General features: G+C 34.9%; 2 protein-coding genes across 2 annotated transcripts; one reads left to right on the top strand and one right to left on the bottom strand.

Moving 5' to 3' along the window:
* Positions 1-97: 97 nt before the first annotated feature.
* LOC144849142 (uncharacterized) lies at positions 98-20,354 on the top strand. The gene is made up of 15 exons (XM_078706162.1): positions 98-212; positions 2,186-2,342; positions 3,651-3,745; positions 4,136-4,259; positions 4,742-4,844; positions 5,349-5,536; positions 6,091-6,257; positions 14,576-14,705; positions 15,339-15,383; positions 16,299-16,352; positions 16,469-16,549; positions 17,166-17,210; positions 17,326-17,358; positions 18,233-18,375; positions 18,803-20,354. The coding sequence occupies exons 2-15, from the start codon at positions 2,249-2,251 to the stop codon at positions 19,091-19,093; spliced, it is 1,593 nt and encodes a 530-aa protein (XP_078562288.1). The 5' UTR covers positions 98-212; positions 2,186-2,248; the 3' UTR covers positions 19,094-20,354.
* Positions 8,108-12,840, bottom strand: LOC144852822 (uncharacterized). Its single transcript, XM_078711106.1, has one exon. The coding sequence runs from the start codon at positions 12,818-12,820 to the stop codon at positions 8,108-8,110; it is 4,713 nt and encodes a 1,570-aa protein (XP_078567232.1). The 5' UTR covers positions 12,821-12,840.
* Positions 20,355-21,564: the final 1,210 nt, after the last annotated feature.

The raw sequence follows: 21,564 nt of genomic DNA, 5'->3' as shown, positions 1-21,564 counted from the left end.
CTCCATGCTTCTATCTATTATTACGTATTAATATTGATGGTGGCTACCTCATCATAACGCATGCTCAGATTCAACAACACTGATTCGATTCGATGCATGCAGCGCGTGTGTCGTGTTACAGTAGTGTCACCGAAATAATAATGTGGGTTTTTGTTTTCAAGTGTCATTCATTGCAAGTTATTTGTATTTTCTTGACGCCTAGCTGACGACGAGTAAGTATGCTTTTTTAGGCGTCCTTATACTATACCAATTAGTTGGAAGTAGGCCTAACACCGACCGGCCTAGGCCTAGCCTAATAAATGTCGATGTGGCCGGCCAAACCAAACGATCGGGGGTACACAAGATTCCTGTGGACGATCGGGCACAATTTTGGGGAAGTTCAATCGGCGGGTCCATTTAAATCCATTTATTCGAAGGAAGTGTTATTCGAGGGAGGCGTTTATTTTTTGGGTGTAATAATGGTAAACAGTGTTAATCAAATAATGACCACATCTAGGCTAGGCCTAGCTAGGCTAGTAGGCTAGGCCTAGATTTAAAAAAATACAATTGTCAATACAATCGAGAAGTGAAAAAAAATACAGTAAAAATTGTATCAAAATGCTTGGTAAATTGTAGATCATGTCAATCAATGAATTCTACTATAAATAGAAATGCCATTATTATTGTGTAAATATGCGTGTGTTTATTTGAGGAAATAAAGGCCCTGAGACGTTTATTCGAGGTGGGGGCGTTTATTTAAAATGATATTCTATAGGGGCCTTTGTTCGAGTGAGGCATTTATTCAAAGCAGGGCGTTTATTCTAATAATTGATATGGTATGCAATTCTACCATTTTATATAATTAATTCATATTTCTAACTTTTAACTGAACTCATTACTTTTATAACCTATTTTAAGGTTTTATTGAGTTCCATTTTCGTCAGTCATTTTATTACAATTGTTTTTTTATTGTACTCCTCATGTTTTTAACAAAATAAATAAAGATTGAATTGAATTATAAAATTATAATGTGGGTTTTTGTCATAATTATTAGCAGGCCGTGTCTTTTGAGGTGAGCGAGTGCGATCACTCACTCACCTGACACACTCCTAAACTGCCCCTGAGGAGTGTGATTTACAACACGCTTAAATTTGGTAAACTTCTACACGTACACACCAAAATACAAACAGCACACCTACAGCATTCCTGAATGTATTGAAGAGTGCAGTTTGTAACACACCTATAATTCTAAAAAGACAAGGCATGTTAGTCATACATGATTCAATATTTCTTAACAAAACATGATAATAATACAATATTGTGCAACAATATTGGTTGATTATTAACAATCAATATCTGGATGACGTGACTGACTGAACATACAAACATGTGATGTGTTTAAATTTCAGGGACGCCCATAACAATTGTTTTGTACCAACTCCATGGGTGTACAGTACAGTAGCTGGAGCATTATCTGAATGTTCAGTTTCTTATAATATGGCCTAGCTCATTTTACAATTCACTGACGATAATTGGTTGTCGCAAATATCGTTTTGATGTTTATTGTTTTTCCCTTCACATCCAGCAGAGAGTAAAGCTCTATCTATACACTATAAAAATTTATGTGACAAAAAAATGTGATGTGTCCAAGCATGGTAGTGATATGACATCATCATGTCCATATATGGGCACATCACATTAATTTGTCACATAAATTTTAATAGTGTATAAATAGAGCTTTACTCTCTGACAGAGATTAGCAAGAAAAACCCTAGGCACCCATCGTATGAGAATTCTTCTTTCATCAATTTCATGCATACAGAAATAAAAACAACTGTGTGTATTTAAATTTGATCTTCTTGGCAAAAGAAACAGTTTATTAAACTACAAAATGACCTACTAAATTCAAATTGTATTCATCTTTATTTTTAAATTTTTGGGAGACAATACATCTTTAAAATATCTTTGTTGACTTATAATTCAATTCATAGTTTAAATAACAGCTTTCATTTTTTAACTATAAAATTTATAGAAATGTTTTATTCAGGATACTGTAACTAATATCTGGAAATAAGAATTAAATTAAATTCAATTTGCATAACTGACAAGTCTCTCTAATGAATATAGTAGTATGTACCATTTTTATGTACTGATTGAAAGTAATCATCATTTATTTTGACATTAAGTATTCTTGTTTCCTCATTAGAGTATGCGCAATTTACCAAGAATTTCTGAGAATTAGAAAGAAATCGTGTATAAAGCACAATATATGGTTGCTGTAGTTAATACTGAAGGAGTTGACAGAGGAATGAGGTGTTTATTTTGGTTCATCTCTCTGGCGATAATATCATTATCAAAAGCAGGTATATTATAATTATTAACACTATTTTGAAAGCTATTTATTGTCTTGAATTGCATAATTGATTTTTTTCACAAAAGATAAAAGAAACATTTAATTTTAACCAAAAAACATTGTCTGATAGAAAATTTAAGTATGTTTTACTTTAAATTACATTTTTTTTCAGGTAAAAAATTTTTTTTTTTTGATCCAGTTTTTGGTTAAAGTGAATAACTATTATGTGACATTAAATGGCATATTAAAAAAAATGTGAACATTTTTTTTTTAGGGGGACAATATATCTTTAAATTTAAAACAAGGTGATTTGATTAGAATCTATTCTATTCATTTAAACAATAATACAAAAATGATACAGGAGGTTACATCATTTTGGGTTTTGAAACAAAACATATAATATATCTTAAAATAGATTTGTACAATAGTTTTGGTATTGCAATGAATTTCATTATATTAAAATAACAATTACTCACTGTCCAGTATACCGATTGCTAATATTCATAAATAGTAACAAGTTACAGAAATTGACTCATAAATTTGACCACAATAATCTTGTTTTATATCATTGATAGTTTTATTGTGAGTCGTCTCCTCTTGTTTAAAATAAAAAAAGCTGTTATGCAATTTGTGGTGTTATTGTTTATGCTCAAGCACGTACTATTCAACAGCGTGTATCAGTTTTAGCGCATGCGTGCACTATGAGCATACTTGTGGGTCTTTCGGGCTGAAGCCTAGTTTTTACAGGACGTTAGTAAAGTTACTAGTTTATAATTTGACGATTTCTTGTGTTTATTTCACTGAGAACCTACGTAGTCTTAAACGTATTGAATATAACAATACCCTTGCACAATCTGAACACACGGAACGGAATGGAGGAATCGCCGTCTTAATTCACACTGCACTCCGACTGAGAGCACTTTACCTTGGCTACATAGGCTAGACTAAAACATAAATCGTATTCTTTGTATAATTAATAATAATTAATTTATTTACTTGCCTTTATAAATACTGTATAATATTAAGATTTAATAATAATAATAAAATAGGATTTGTTAAGCAGACATATCCACCAAAACCTAAATATATATTCATAAACGTTTAAAAATTACGATCTTTGGCATCAAATGATGAAAAATATCTTGCACTATTTAAAATTGTGTTGTGCAATTTGAATGTAGTATTTTAAATGTGAAAATTGTTCAAATCGCACATAACATATCTGCATAAAAAGTCATGTATTCTTTAACAAAAACCATGTGACTAATTTATCTATGGGTTTGGCATTTATTTAAAAAAAACTGTTTCTTTATTACAGACAACCAAATGGTCAAAGAAGTATGTGAGGCAGACTTATTGATGTCTGCAACCGGAAATTTTGAATATGAGTGGGAGGTACAAGCCACTAGAGAGGTTAGAATTTTTTTGTGAAGAAAGGGATACAGAATTAGGTGTTATGTCATAAGCCCTGAAAATACTTTATATTGTACCATCAGCAATAAACCAACTTTTATCATTACCTGTACTAAGCCTAAATATATTTGTAAAGACAGTACTATTATTCTCAAGTCAACATCCAACCCAGATTTATTCCGGGTATATCGGTAATCCTAAAATCCTAAATCCTTAAAAAAAAAATTGTTTTATTTCAAACATTTGAAACATACTATATATATATACAAACAAAAGAAAAGAAATACATTTGTCAACAAATGATAAACAAGAATTATCCATTGACATATTATATAGTGCCTCTTATCTATAATGCCTTATCTATATCCATTAACATTTATTACACTTTAGGTTGTGAAAGATTATAGTGTCTCCTGGAATCTGCAGTTGAATGATAAAGACGCAAAGTTTCCTCAATATTCTGTACGGTGCACGCAAGGTTGCCAGAATTGCACAGATGAGAAGCTTAGACCACGTAAGTCAAGAACATCACATTAACAAAAATATGTTGAAAGTATATTGTTTTGCTGTAAAACCTTTACAGGTAGTACACTATCTGGTGGAACTACAGCAGACCTCCCAACTCACACCCAGCCAGCCCGGGTTGCCGGCAAATTGTAATGCAAAAGATACTGTAGGACATCACATTAAGCTCAGCCCTTTATTTCACCATTTTTAGGAAACCTAAGTGGCCCTGCAAGTTCCAATGGGCCTCGGGCATTTTTATCCTTTTTCGGCATATTTTATTGCCTGTTTTTTCTTCTGGACATTGCACATGGGCCCTCATGAGCTCCGGTGCCCCTGGGTTTAGCCAGTGAACGCTCATAGCCGTTACGCCACTGCTGGGCCCCCTATTTCAAAATCCTGGATCCGCCACTGTATCCTGTATAAATGTTGGGAGACATAATAACATCAAAATTCTGAATTAACAAAGCAAAAAATACTTATTTGTTGTAGAACAACCAGAAGACATTACATACATGTCAAGAACTGGGTCAGATTTATGTTTTACATGGAAAGAAAATTCAAATTCAACAAACTACACAATGTATTATGGGAGGTAAGTATAATTGCAAATTGAAATATGCTTTCTATATAAACTTGTCTTGATTTTTGTCATTTAAACTTGAAATCTCTTGGAAAATTTCAGATTTTTTATACCGTTGATATTGAAAGTAGTTTGTATACATTATCTGTTTAGAAAATTGAGCTTGCCATATTTAATGGGGGCATTTTTCAGTTATGCTCTCTCCTAAAATGTTTATAAGATCTGAGTGCATCATCAAGGCAATCAAACAACAGGATGCTGAGAACCGGAGATCAAATGGTTTATCTGTGGCTGCGACACGATCAGTTGCACACCCCTTAACGTTGTGGAGAATATGTACAAATTACAGTACTGTTGATATTTGTCGCAGCCAGATATAAGATCAAAGGACTGTTACAAGTTCCTATCTTAACGTCTTGTTGTTAGATTGCCTTGGTATCATGTAGGATATAGATATAAATGTAACCCAAGACTCTTTAAAAGCATTTACATAAAAAAAATTTCTTTTTCTTAAAGTGGAAATTATGAAATGGGCGATTTTCGAAGATACAGAGAGTGCAAAAACAAAAGAAAGATTGGAAATGTAACAGAGTGCTGTCCAGATGATTTGCATAACACAGCTCTCGTTGGAGTTCGAATTGATTATATGAATGAGTATATGAAAGTGTATGGTATAAAATACGAGTTAAGAGCCAGTATTGTAGGTAGGTACAGTGGCGTGGATTTTGAGAAGGGGGTGGTTTCAGTATATGTCCTATCTTTTGCGCTACAATTTTCTAAATTTAGGAGGCCTGCCTATGAGGCAATGTTTTCCTTAAAATATTGTATGTAAATATATATAAGCCTATGTAACATTTCCGCACACATCACATTCATTATGTGATTGATAGTGTTATTAGATGTTTTGCCCTACTCTGACGTAATTTGTACTTTATACTAAGTACATTTGAGAATACTTGCAAAAAAATTCGCAAGTAGTTCTCGGGTGGGACTCGAACCCACGACCTCCAGATCACTAGCCTGGCGTTCATACCTCTAGACCACCGAGCTTGCGCTGATGGCTAGTGGTTAGATTCGAGCCCAAGTAAGCAGTGGGTACTGCACCAACAGTAGGGCAAAACATCTAATCACTCAACTCCCTGACGCAGTGTTCTTAAATAGTTCCATTTTGTAAGTGGGCCTTATTAAAATGTTTAAAAAATCAAAAAATGAACTTAGCAGAAACAAACATATTTGACTTGAGCCTTCTTTCTTCCAGCTATACCTAATCCTCTGGATTATTTTGATCACAAAATGTTGAATGCGACGACAGTAAAGCTCCGTTTTAGAGATCCTACAGATTGGAATAGCAAGTCTCTCAGATCAAATTTAGATAAACAGATTTGTCAGATACAGCCCAATGACCCAGAGAGTCCATGCGTAGAGGTAATGACATAAAGTTCTGTCTACACTATCAAACTAGTTTATAAAAAAAGTGTAATGTGCCCAAATATGGTAGTGATATGCTTAAATACAGTAGTGATATGACATCATCATGTCTATATATGGGCACATCACATTTTTTTTGTCACAAAGTTTGATAGTGTAGACAGAGCTTAAAGACATGTACCCCTTTCACATCGCTAGAATTTGCACTGCAACACACGCACACCACATGATGTTCATGTCCTGGTGTGTGAAACTTTAAATCTCTGCTAGGCAATGCAAAAGGGGTAATACTATTGAAGTATTCTGCAAGGACACCTAGCAAGTACCTACCTACATTTAAGCTCCGTCTACACTACCAAACTAGTTTATAAAAAAAGTGTAATGTGTCCAAATATGGTAGTGATATGACATCATCATGTCTACATATGGACACATCACATAATGTTTGATAGTGTAGACAGATGTCACACAGCCGCAATTACGGCTCTTTCGGACATGTAATTGCCGGTAACCAACGATGAACAACGGTAAATAGCCACAATCGTACACATATAAATGTAAAAAGTAAAATTTAATAATAATCTTTGACAACCAATTCTTTCTTTTATAATTCAAACCCCAAAAAAAAAACCCACAAAAAAAAACCCAACCGATTCTCAAACAATGATACCGTATTCCTATTCCCCACAACTTTATGCAATTCCCCGAATTTCCCAATCCTTCCAAACAAAATATCAACAATCTTCTTATTTTTAAATAAATCCCCGAAACCCCCCCCCCCCCCCCTTTCAAATACAATAATATCACAAGATGAATAATTAAACAATAATAAATGTCCACAATATCGTTCCTTCTTGCCTTCTCTCCTACGCTGACACAAAACAAATTAGAAAGATAAAAGTTAAAGCGATTCCGCAAATAAACAACTCCCACGCCTCTGCTCCCGTTCTGCTTGTATTATCAATTATAATTCTTCCTATTTTCTGACATATAAATAAATCAAATATAAAGTTAAATTGTTTCTTGATGTCGTTCTGCACTGCAATCCGCTCCCCGACCAATTATTTCTTTCTCCTTTCCACGTAAAATAATATCAGTATCAATCCAGTTACTCTTCAATATTTCCAAACAATTCTTTACATGCAACAACGTCTGCTGTTTCCAACAGTTATTTCTTCCGTCAATGTACATTCACAATTTAAATTAATCCTCAGTAATCTCAACAATTAACAGTTCTACATTTAAGTACAGCCTTATAGTATTACTTCCAACTCACAATTTATTAACTTCATGTATATCACTTTATTTCCTTTCTGCTTCAGCTCTATATCACCATAATTATCTCCAACTCACAATTTATTAACTTCATGTATATCTCTTTATTTCCTTTCTGCTTCAGCTCTATATCACCATAATTCAATTACTTCTTCTCCTGTACGTCTTAGTTTCTCATATCAATATTCACCTATCCCTTTCTGGCTTAACATAACATAGCCCTCCTTCTCTGTCTCCTCTCAATTTCCATCTACCTCAAAATTCCCTCAATTTTCCACATATCACCACCTTATCCTTCTCCACCAATCAGCAACTCACACACTAACTTAACTCTTACACCTCTCCTCCAATCAGCAACCTCCACACAATCCTTCTCTGCAACACAAATACTCTGCTCCACTGGCTTCACACAATAGCTTCCTAAAACAAAAGAAAGGTTCAAATAGTGAAAACAAAAGGAAAAGTAAGAATGACTTGCAAAATATATACACAACTTTATGTCACTTGTGACATTTACTCCCCTCTAAAAGAATAATGTATCAACATTTTCTCCATACCGTGACGGGTCCTATTTACACTCGACTTAAATAATCAGCTCCTACATTTTCACTGCCTTTAATCGCCTCTATTCGGAACTTGTACGGTTGTAGCGCCAGGGCCCATCTCATAATTCGCCCATTGGACAATTTCGCTCTGTGCATAAACACAAGCGGCTGGTGATCAGTTTCCAACGTGAAGTTTCGTCCATATAAATAAGACTCAAATTTTCGTACACTCCATACAATGGCTAAGCATTCTTTCTCCATCACTGAATATGCTTTTTCTCGAGGAAGCAGTTTCTTGCTAGCGTACGCCACGGGAAACTTCACGTCACCATACTGCTGCATTAGAACCGCTCCCACTCCATATTCGGACGCATCTGTTCTCAAAATAAAATCTTTGTTTAAATTAGGAAGGCATAAAATTGGAGTACTGTTTAATTTTTCCTTAAGTTTAACAAACGCACTTTCCTGGGCCTTCTCCCAACATATTCGGTTAGGTTCCCGATTCTTCGTTTTGTCGGTTAATGGACAAGCAATCACAGAGTAATTAGGAATGAACTTTCTATAGTAGTTGGTCATCCCAAGGAATGACCGGAGTTGTTTCTTTGTTTCTGGTTGTTTGGCTGACAAGATGCTTTGTATCTTCTCCACTCGAGGTTGAACATGTCCTTTCCCTACCACATGGCCAAGAAACTCGATTGTTTCATAACCAATGAAACATTTGCTTGGTCGAGCAGTTAGATTGGCCCTGCGGAGACGTCCAAACAATTCAGACAAACATTTCATATGTTGATCCCAAGAAGCTGTGTGAATTAGAATGTCATCAATATAATTAAGTGTATTATCCATTCCTTTGAGTAATTTTCTCATGATACGACTGAAAGTAGCCGGTGCATTGACTAAGCCGAACGGCATGACATTAAATTGAAACAAACCATCTGGTGTTAGAAAGGCTGTTAAAGGTTTTGACGCTTCATCCATGGGAACTTGCCAATACCCTTTACTTAAATCTATCTTAGTAAAATAATGATCATGGGCCAACTTTGTGAACAGTTCCTCTTGGTCCGGAATCGGTTCGGCGTCAAAAACTGTAACCTGATTAAGTTTCCGAAAATCCACGCAGAATCGATTTGACCCATCCGGTTTCTTTACCAATACTATTGGAGAGGCAAACGGTGCCCCTGAAGGCTCCACTACACCCAGATTTAACATCATAGTTACCTCATCCTTAATGGTACCTCGCAACGCATGTGGAAGTGGATAGGGCTTGGAACGGATTGTATCATCAGTTTCCAGCTTGATTTCATGCTGCCCAAGTGTAGTCTTACCCGGTAAATCCGTCAGTACATCTTTGTAGTTTCCGATAAGTCGGTGCACCTCATGCTTTAGTGTATCATCCAGGCTTTCGTTGATGTGGATGTCGGCTGTTGTTTCTTTTGCTAGTAGAGGGTGGAGCTGTAAAAGATTCTCATTCGATAGATGATAATTTTGGTTATTTGTAAATGTTTCATTAGGTTCGCATTCAATAACAGCGGTGCTAGCTAATTCAAGGATACCAGAAGGCTCGGATACCCCTAAGGCAGCACTAATGTCTGCGGTTCGCTCATAATACTTTTTCAAGAGATTGGCGTGAAATATTTTGAATTTCCCGTTAAGGTCAATTTGGTAGTCTAGATACCCAAATTTCTTTACAACCTTAAAAGGACCTTTCCATTGAAGCAATAGTTTGTTTTTGTCTGTGGGTAATAAAAGTAGTACCTTATCCCCAACCTCAAATTCCCGAGACTTACTCTTTTTGTCATAATATTGTTTGTACCTGACCTTAGATTTTTGTAGATTCTTCTGAGCCATCTGACAGGTTTCATGTAGTCGTTCCCGTAAATCCATAACGTACTGGTAGGTGGTTTTTGTTTCTGGTGTTTCGATTTCTTCGGTCCACAATTCCCTTAGGATGGACATGGGTCCTCGTACGGTACGGCCATATAACAGTTCAAAAGGAGAAAACCCTAAACTTTCTTGTGAAGATTCCCTAACCGCAAAAAGTAGTGGGTCAATGTAACGATCCCAATCAGTAGGCCTTTCTGCACACATACGTTTCAGCATTTGTTTGAGTGTTCCATTGAACCGTTCGACCAAACCATTACAAGCTGGGTGATATGGAGATGTCATTACCTGACGTATAGACAACAACTTACTAACTTGCCTCATGACTTCAGATGTAAATTGTGATCCCCTATCGGTAAGCATTTCTTTCGGGATACCAAGTCTAGAGAAAACACCAACCAAGGCCTCAGCAACCCGTTCAGCTTCAATATTTGGTAGAGGCACTGCCTCTGGATAACGAGTAGCAAAATCTATTATTGTGAGTATATAACGATTACGACCTTTAGACATGGGGAAAATGGGACCAACTATATCAACGGCAATCCGTTCAAACGGCACCTCGATCAAAGGCATGCTTCCTAGAGGCACTTTCGTAACTCTACCTTTTTGTACAGTTCTCTGACAAATGTCACAGGATCGACAATATCGAGTAATATCTGCAGTTACCCCAGGCCACCAAAATGTTGTCAACACTTTATCTGTCGTCTTTTTTACCCCTTGGTGTCCTCCTAATAAGGTTTCATGGGCTTGGCGCATTACCTGGCGTCGATAGTCAGCTGGCACTACTAGTTGGGTAAACTTATCCCCGTGTTCAATATTAGGAGAGGAAAATTGCCTATATAATAGGTCTTTATGATAAATGAACCTAGCCTCGGCTTGTTTGTTACTCACAGTTGTAGTTTGTTTCTCTGCAAGATCCTTGAATTTTGCAAGGCTGATATCTTGTTGCTGGGCGGTTTTCATAATTCCCGCTGTGATGATTTGCTTGTGTATTTCTGTAGTTTTAAGTGTTCTGAATGGTTTATCCATAGTGTTAGCTTGAGACCGGGTAACAACAGAACATCCTTGAAGATTTCGCTCTGTCCATGTGGGATCTGGATTTCCTGGTGCTCGTACTCCTGCAATATTACCTAATATCAAGTCATAAATAGGGTTATTCATACATAGTGCATACGTCTTTCCTGAAAAAAATGGAGTATTAACATGTATTAATGCAACCGGTAAGTTGCGGACCGTGCCATCAATCAGCACACAGGTTTTCTCCTTCCCAGTAAGTTGTTCGGCTGATACAAGATCTTTCTTCACAACCACCCCACTACAGCCACTGTCACGAAGAACAGAGACGCAGCGTGACCCAACACAACCTGTATAAACGGGCATTTTACTAATTGAATTATTTAGAGCCGCTGTCATAATTGGAAGACAGTGCCCACATTGAAGAGTGACCTTATCACCATCATTATTGATACAACATTGATTTAAAGACTCTGACATTTTCGTAACCATACTGGCACCCACATCGGGAATTTCTTCTTTGGCTTTACATTCGTGTTGTTTTGTACATTTCTGGCAATCAGACTCTGTTTGTGGTGAAGTAGACAACCCAGCGCAACTGTTGGCGTCCTGTCTACAATTTCTGACAATATGTCCTGTTTTTAAGCATCGGTAACATTTTGGAGGAGAGTTTGGCTTATGCATAGTTGAGGCTCTGCAATTTCTAGCTAGGTGACCTACACGATGACATATAAAACAAGTTGGACTACGGAAACTAGAAGGGCTTTGTGATGAGGATGTACTGGGAACATTATTAGAGGAGAGTTGAGGAGAATTTGGCTCTTTTTGTTTAAACTCTATTGGTTTACCAAATAATCCCCCACGAGCTTCCAAATATTGCTCCGCAATTTCAGCCATCGCTTGTATCGTTTTCGGTTGACGTTCCCTTAGGAACAGAGCTAGGTCCTTCCCACACCCATCGGTAAACTGCTCTCGCAGCAATAAATCTTTTAACCCCTGAAAGGTTTTTTCCCCCTCTGCTAGGTCAATCCACCTATCAAGATAATTGCTTATCCTCGCAGCAAATTGCGGGCCGCTTTCTCCGTATTCGGGCTTAGCTGTTCGTAACTTATGTCGAAATCCATCGGCGGTTAACTGAAACCGTTTTAGAAGAGCCAATTTCAACAGTTTGTAATCGTTAGCTTCAGCTGACGACAACCTGGAATAAACCTCGAGAGCCTTCCCAGTTAGTAGGGCACTTAAGTTAACCGGCCACTCAATTTCTTTCCACTCCTGACTAGTCGCATACCGTTCAAACCTTTTCAGATAGGCATCTAGGTCATCTGTTCGATCATGGAAAGGGGGTAATTTAGGTTTACTGGCCTTAACCCGTGACTCAGGATTGGGTAATACTCTACCACCCGGCCGTGCCCGATTCTTTTCTTGTTCTAATTGGATTTCTAACCTTCGCATTTCTATAAGATAGGCCTGTTCGTTTTCTCTCTCTTTTTCTTCACTCGCTCTTTTTCTCTCTGCTTCGTCCCTCTCTAATACCTCTCTTCTCTCTCTCTCTTCCTTCTCTAGTGCCTCTCTTCTCTCTCTCTCTTCCTTCTCTAGTGCCTCTCTTCTCTCTCTCTCTTCCTTCTCTAGTGCCTCTCTCTCTCTGTCTCTGTTTCGCTCCATTTCTTCTCTCTCCCTGTCCCTGTTTCGCTGTTTTTCTTCTCTCTCCCTGTTTCTCTCTTCTCTCTCTAGTGCTCTCTCTTCTCTCTCTCTGGCAGCTTCCTCTCTCTTTTCCACAAACTCTCTTAATTCCACTCCATCTAACCCCAACGCTTTTCCTGCGTCAACAATTTTAGTGAGATCCATTTCTTAAGAAAAAAAAAATATATATATATATAAGTATCCAATATAAGTATACAGTATGCCAATAATATGGCAAATAGACAATCCAAGAATCACGTACAATTGTTTCATCTACCAATGTCCACGCTAGGTTACAAAGTTTCCCGGACGAGCCCCCATAAATGTCACACAGCCGCAATTACGGCTCTTTCGGACATGTAATTGCCGGTAACCAACGATGAACAACGGTAAATAGCCACAATCGTACACATATAAATGTAAAAAGTAAAATTTAATAATAATCTTTGACAACCAATTCTTTCTTTTATAATTCAAACCCCAAAAAAAAAACCCACAAAAAAAAACCCAACCGATTCTCAAACAATGATACCGTATTCCTATTCCCCACAACTTTATGCAATTCCCCGAATTTCCCAATCCTTCCAAACAAAATATCAACAATCTTCTTATTTTTAAATAAATCCCCGAAACCCCCCCCCCCCCCCTTTCAAATACAATAATATCACAAGATGAATAATTAAACAATAATAAATGTCCACAATATCGTTCCTTCTTGCCTTCTCTCCTACGCTGACACAAAACAAATTAGAAAGATAAAAGTTAAAGCGATTCCGCAAATAAACAACTCCCACGCCTCTGCTCCCGTTCTGCTTGTATTATCAATTATAATTCTTCCTATTTTCTGACATATAAATAAATCAAATATAAAGTTAAATTGTTTCTTGATGTCGTTCTGCACTGCAATCCGCTCCCCGACCAATTATTTCTTTCTCCTTTCCACGTAAAATAATATCAGTATCAATCCAGTTACTCTTCAATATTTCCAAACAATTCTTTACATGCAACAACGTCTGCTGTTTCCAACAGTTATTTCTTCCGTCAATGTACATTCACAATTTAAATTAATCCTCAGTAATCTCAACAATTAACAGTTCTACATTTAAGTACAGCCTTATAGTATTACTTCCAACTCACAATTTATTAACTTCATGTATATCACTTTATTTCCTTTCTGCTTCAGCTCTATATCACCATAATTATCTCCAACTCACAATTTATTAACTTCATGTATATCTCTTTATTTCCTTTCTGCTTCAGCTCTATATCACCATAATTCAATTACTTCTTCTCCTGTACGTCTTAGTTTCTCATATCAATATTCACCTATCCCTTTCTGGCTTAACATAACATAGCCCTCCTTCTCTGTCTCCTCTCAATTTCCATCTACCTCAAAATTCCCTCAATTTTCCACATATCACCACCTTATCCTTCTCCACCAATCAGCAACTCACACACTAACTTAACTCTTACACCTCTCCTCCAATCAGCAACCTCCACACAATCCTTCTCTGCAACACAAATACTCTGCTCCACTGGCTTCACACAATAGCTTCCTAAAACAAAAGAAAGGTTCAAATAGTGAAAACAAAAGGAAAAGTAAGAATGACTTGCAAAATATATACACAACTTTATGTCACTTGTGACAACAGAGCTTTAAACAGCAAGTATTAGAAACCTAGCTATTGTGGCACTAAATTAAATCGCCAATTAGAGTATAGTCTCATTTGTCCTAGGTACATTTTTTTTGAAAAATAGTGTACAGTATGTTGGGATTATACTCAGATAACATTAAGAATGGAAGCTTTTACCAAACCCTGTTGGGGAGGTTATAATAAATAGGATTATAAAAATATATTAGTGGAAGTCATACTGATAACTGTATTCAGTTGTTTTTAATTTCTGTTCCTTATCTTGTAGTTTGAAAAAAAGAAGAAATGGATTGAATATGGACTGAAACCTAACACAAAATATGTATTTGAAGCCCGATGTAAAAATGTTAGAGCATGGAGTGAACCAAAACGGGTTGAATTTACAACTGAACCAGATGGTGAGTACCACAATTCAGTAATGATTTAATGGTTAATAAGTTTGAATAAACAATAATTCTGATGAAAAACTTTAACCTTTAAAATGGTCATTTGAAATTTTCTTTGTAGTTTTATTTAATTTGTTTTCAATCAAACAGCAAGCACTCAAACAAAGTTTCATATGAGGTTTAGGTAGTGGTGCTGTATTTGACGTCAGAAAAACAGGGAACTATAACAGGACTTGAACCAAGACCCTAGGGTTGGGTAACAGGCAACCAAGCCACAGTCTCATTAAATTAGAAAGCCTCTAACACAACAAAATAAAAAAAAAATGTGATGTGCCCATACTGTATATGGACATGATGATGTCATATCACTATCATATTTGGACACATCACACTTTTTTGTCAAACTAGTTTGATAGTGTAGACAGAGCTTAAGAAGTAATTCTAAATGTTTGATTACAGTAGCATGAATTTGTCAATTAAAAATAATAATTCTGAATACTAAGTCCAAACAAATAATTCTGAGTACTGAGTCAAAACAAATAATTCTGAGTACTATGTCAAAACAAATAATTCTGAGAACTAAGCCAAACCAGAATCACAAACACGAATTTATTATAATAACTAAAGTATTTCCTATTAATTTAGGAAATGCTACCGAATCAACTACGTTATTTCCGGTCACATCCACAGGTAATTATTTGGTTATTATTTCAATTGAGATATACAGTTCTCTTTTCTAAATATTAGAAGATAATTTCATTATTAACATAAAAAGTCGAAGACAGCCAGGTCTCGGGTCCATTCCAGTCGCCACAGATTGATATCTTCATCAGTACTTCTATGAATTGATGATTAGGTGGGAACACGAACGCTAGTTGATCATACCCAGTACCCTTTTGATCGTACGATTAATCGGGAAACTACCTCACGACTCAGTCATATGTTATTAGGTGCTCACTGTAAATATTAATCTTACATTTATCAACAGTATTACATTATTATGGAAGATAATAAAAAAATACAATATTATGGACAACGCGCCTTTTCCTGGTCAGCTGATGTTCTTTGGAAAACCCTTCCAAACTCAATCAGGAAAGTTGAATCACTCGCCACATTTAAACAACTCCTCAAATCCCACCTATTTTATTTTATGTCTTTGGGCACACATGGCCAAGGATTACCAATAGTAAATTAGTCACTGTCTCTATCAGATAGTTGGTAATCCCCCTGGTACAGGAGCTATTGTGTGAATTTGTTAATTTGCGCCATTAATTTTGTGCTTGCTCCTTTTTTGGCTGATTGTTCAGCGCTTTGCTGCGCCCTGCATTTTGCGCTAATATTAAATTGAACATTATTATCATTATTAGTATGACTACCTAAAGCATATTGCTAGTATCTGCCTCAGACGTATTGGCTTATGCCTTTCCTCTGGTCAAGGTGGGCACTGGACGAGAGAAGCCCTTGATCAATGTTAGGACCAATCAATGTGCTTTAAACAGTCCTGGCTTTATTTGTATCAAACCAGTTAGTGGTGGTAATTATCGCTGTTGGTTTCGATTGAATAAAAAAAAAAATAAATAAAATATATTTGGTTTTTTTTTTTAGGAAATTTTTCATCTTCCAAACCAAAACCTATTCCATCTACTGTTGAATTTCAAGGTAATTTCCCATTTTTTTTTTTCAAATTTGCCTTTCTTTCTATTCCTGTGACAGTTTGTAATATATTTCAATACATTTTTTTTCATACAAGTTTTTCTGTTTTCTGTTTTTTTCAGTCGCCCCATTCAATTCTGCTACTCTAACATTCAAACCAACAAACAATTCTACTAGTCTGATGACAGACATATTCACACCAGGTAATTTGTATCTGTGAATTGTATTGACATGTATTTGGATTCAGATGAACTCTGTTGTGTCACTGTTTTCTGGATACCATCAACAACCATATTGTACATTCCAAAAAAGTCTATAAATAAAATTGTATTCTAAATGACCTCATTAAAAAATATGTTTTTAAACTGCGTTAATATCAATGGTGGCACAAAACAGTAAATTTATTTATTTCAACAATATTTTACGAGGGTGGTCCATCCAGCCGAAGCTGATCATTAGGGACCCTCACAAAAACACAATATGACAAGACATAAACATGCAACAATTAAAATTAAAATAAATAGAATTTATAAAGATAAACAAAATAAATATAATGCACAAAATAATTTGAATCAAAAGAGTAATATTAATTTTTTTTTAAATGAATTAAATTAAATTGGCCATCTCAGAGAGAAAGACAGGAAATATTAGCATTTTATTAAACTACCAATGTTTCTAATGCTCTGTCTACACATCAAATTTATGTATCAAAAAATGTGACATGATGATGTCATATCACTACCATATTTGGGCATATAACTACCATATATAGGCACATCACACTTGAAATGACCAAAGCATCTATACTTATTTTTTTAGAAAGTTTTACCAAATCAATAGCTACTACTCCATTATCAGCTTCAGGTAATATTTTTTAAATTATTTTTAGTAGAGCATGAATAAAACATGTACAGGTACATTACGCATATCTTAATTCAGATTGCAAGCTCACATTAAATATTAATTTTATTTTTCTTAGAAAGTGTTCATCGAAAAGAAATAACAACGCCAGGTAATACTTGTTTTGTCAATTTTGTTGAGTAGCATTTGTTTGTTTCTTCAAATACAACCGTATTTATCGAATAAATGTCCCGGTTTGAATAAACGCCTCCCCCAAATAAACACCCCACCCCCATAGAACATCGTTCGAATAAACACCCCCACCCCTCGAATAAACTCCCCGGGACCTTTAATTATTTACTCGAATAAACACCTTCCACATACATATCTACACAATATTGTATTAGGGCCTACAACACATTTCTATTTGTAGTAGAATTCATTGATTGACATGATCTAAAATTTACCAAGCATTTTGATACAATTTTCATATTATCACTTCTCGATATTAATTGTGTTGTATTTTTTCATATCTACGGAGTATTTATTTGATTATACATGTTACCATATTACACCAACAAAATAAACGCCCCTTGAATAAATGCCCCCCCCCCCCCCCCCCATAAAACCTTCCTGAACAATAAACGCCCTGGAGCAAATTTTTATTATTTATTTTTTTTTATTCAAATAAATACAATACTTGATAAATTCTAACATTTTAAATACAAATTGAATTATTTTATACTGCCCTTGAAAATGAAACATGGGGTCTCAACAGGCAAATGCAAATGCATTTCCTATGAACCACAAAGAGCTACTGCCGAAAATTGTTTTTTTATGTATATATCCTTAAAACATAAGTGCTTTCAGGTTTAAACCCCTTCCTCTGGACTCCATATAAAGTATGGCGTAAATAGACCTTTAATTCTACAATCTATCTGGTCCGCAAGTTTATTTGAAATTAACAATCAGGCCCACACTAGAAAACAACTGACAGTAATACTCTTGTTTTAATAATCAATAATAATATTTTCTTTTTTAAATAGAAAAATACATATTATTCATAGGAATAGGGCTGTTTATCTCAGCTATTGGTATATTCGCAGTCCGGTTTTTTCGACTCGCTGTTAAGAAACTGTTTTGGGAAATTCCTGATCCAAAATTTCACAATGTACCTGCTGGTTATAGAGTGAGTGGGAAATTATTTTAGTAGTTTTATTTTTTCAGCAGATTTCACATTAATGGTTGTATATCGTTATATCTCTGACCTTCTTCCTCTTCCCATACCTTCTCGTCTCCTTTCCGTTCCGACTTTTAACACTAAAACGTATGGCCTAAGCACCTTTACTTCTGCTGCCTCTCGCTTATGGAATGAACTACCCGCCTCTATTAGATCATGTTCTTCTACTATCGCCTTTAAATCTGCCTTGAAAACTCATCTTTTTCTTTCAAATTGAGCTCTCTCATACACCGCGCCTTTGATCATTTACTGCTGGAATTGGCGCATTACAAATTCGTATTATTATTATTGTCGCATTACTTATCAATGTACTGATTATATCGTTATGAATGTACATAATTATTTATATATAATGTTTTTATTATTTTGACTTTAGGTGCCACAGTTTAAAACCGAACCAGAGATATTTGACTCTCTGAAATCAAGGGAATACTCTTCTAGAATGCGTTACAGCAATGAGTATGACAGCGGGCAAGGAACGTTGTCGGTTGATAGGCTCAGCCTTGATGATGTTACCAGATCTGTTGATTATTTAAACATAAAAGATAGTAGTAATGAAAATACACTGGTGGTAGACCTGTCATCAAATATTTCTCTTCACGAAAACAAGACATACGCGTTAATAATGGCACAACATGACGAGAGAAAATATGATTATGCTAATTGATTGCCTAATTTATCCCAGAGTTCTTTGAGAGACATGTATGTCATGTCATATTTATTTTAATTTTTATGCACTTGCAGCATTTTTTAAACACGTTTCCAAGATTATTTATCAACAAAATCAAATAGTTTTTACTTATCTTTTTGTTATTTTTTTGTTTATATATAATTTTAAAATTTATTTATTTGAGAATGAAGGTTTTTATTGTTCTTTTTCTGATAATTTCTTAAATATAATACTTATTTTGGTTGTAATATGATACTTATTTCATTTTTCGTTTAATTTGTTTTTATCTCGTATCCGCTTCCGCTATGGTAACAAAGGAAGAAGGAAATATTTTTTCTGAGCAATCTTGCATACTTTGACCGACAAACCTTGAAATTTGTTTCATTTTTCTGGTAATTTGTTTTTTACCTCATATCCGCTGTGGTAACAATGGAGGATCGGAAGCAATATTTATATCTTCTGTGCAATCTTGCTATTATGAAAACGTATTTTGACGGATCTTGTAATTTTTTTCATTTTTCGTTTAGTTTATTTTTTTACCTCATATCCGCTGTGGTAACAAAAGGAAGGAAGCAATATTTATATTTTTTGTGAAATCTTGCTATTATCCATTTTTCTTTTTAATCTTTGGTGAAACAATTTCAGGAAATTTCTCAGAAAAAAGATTGGTAATAGAGTATTATTGTATTTCCTTATGCATAATTGTTGGAAGAAAACCACTTCCAATCACTGTACCGTGCCTTACAAATTACCAATGAAAATCCTTGAAAAATAGTAAATCATGTTACAAGAGGGTATTATAATAAAATGCCACTCCCATCCGGGCCTTCCCAATTGGAAAAATGAAGTATTTTGGGGATGAAAGCATGTCCAAACTACAGAGGGTGCTATCACATTTTGAAAAATACATTAAACCATAGAGGGCGCTAAATATACAATCAAAATATACTAAATAATAGTAATTCCCTCTACAGAAAATTATAAAATCAAGATATTTTTTTTTTTCCATTTCTGCATCTGCAATGTATTATGGTATCTTTGATGGAGATTATTGGGAAAGTTGAGAGGTCTGCAACATAGTGACACTAATATAATTGTAGCCATATACTTTAGATTTTGTTGCTGAGTTTGTAAATTTCAAGTGCAATTTTTAGTGCAATCTGGTCCCTATTATAATGTATACCTCAATGACACATAGTAAAATATTAATATTTATTCTTTCCAAGCACAGGATGCATATTGATTCGATATTTTTATTCAAAGCTCAGCCTATTTGTTGCTGTATGAAATAGAGTATAACGTTTCTAAATAAAAAAAAAGAGCACAAAAAAAAATTATTATATTAATGTGTCCGTCTGTTATTCAACTCTATACTTAAATTTATGCATATATAGCGCGCCATATAATTTATCACTGCTAGACATGTCATCAAATGTTTCTCTTCACGAAAATAAGACATACGCATTAATAATGGCACAATATTTTAGTTGTTCCTTCAATAGAGTTAACTGTACTAAGGATGGTTTCGTCCATAGATTGCCCCCCTCGTATAATAATTTAGTTAATTATAATCCTTCTATTGATATTTTCTATTTAAGTCTTAGTGCCTGGTTTTGTCCATAGATTGCCCCCCTCGTATAATAATTTAGTTAATAATAATCCTTCTATTGATATTTTCTATTTAAGTCTTAGTGCCTTTAAAACCTGTTTAAAACATTCACTCAATTTTTAAATATCATTTGTCATTTGCTAATTGCCTTTTCCATCTAAATACCGAGCGTTCATTTTACCCTTAATTTTAAAAAGTTTCAACGTAGCCAATTTCTTCTTTAAAATTTATATTTATATTGTGTCTTTAAGACATCCTGTTATTGGCCATGTAAAATTAAAATTAGACATGACGAGAGAAAATACAGTTATGCTAATTGATTGCCTAATTAAGCCCAGATTATAATGATTTCTTTGGGAGACATTATGTATGTATGCCGTGTATCAAACTATTTATTTTTATGCACTTAACACTATTCCATTTTGAAAAATACATCAAACAATAGAGGACGCTATTTAAAATCAAATTATAAATATAGAGGCGGATTGCTATAAGCGGTCCATAGACAGTCTTAGCCGGCTATAATTCGTGACATAGCAAGCAGTCTTTATTATAGACCATTTATTTATTATCATCTTTACTGAGGGTAGCCTATCCAGTTCCAAATAGAACTGATCATTCAGGGCCCTCGATAAAACATACATACAGTACAACACATAAAATATTAAATATTCAAATGACATAATATATATTAAAGGCCTATAAATTTACAATGATTATATAAAATTCATATAGAAGTTAAAATCGTTGACAGATAAAAAAAAAAAATATAGATACATAGTACGAACAATATTAACTGGAAATAAATTCTTTAAGTTCACGTTTTGCTATACCACGGTCTAACCTGTAAGCGGTCTTT

The sequence above is a fragment of the Antedon bifida genome, chromosome 1, assembly GCF_963402885.1.
Source record: "Antedon bifida chromosome 1, ecAntBifi1.1, whole genome shotgun sequence".
Taxonomy (NCBI): domain Eukaryota; kingdom Metazoa; phylum Echinodermata; class Crinoidea; order Comatulida; family Antedonidae; genus Antedon; species Antedon bifida.
This window is presented reverse-complemented; position numbering and strand designations above follow the sequence as displayed.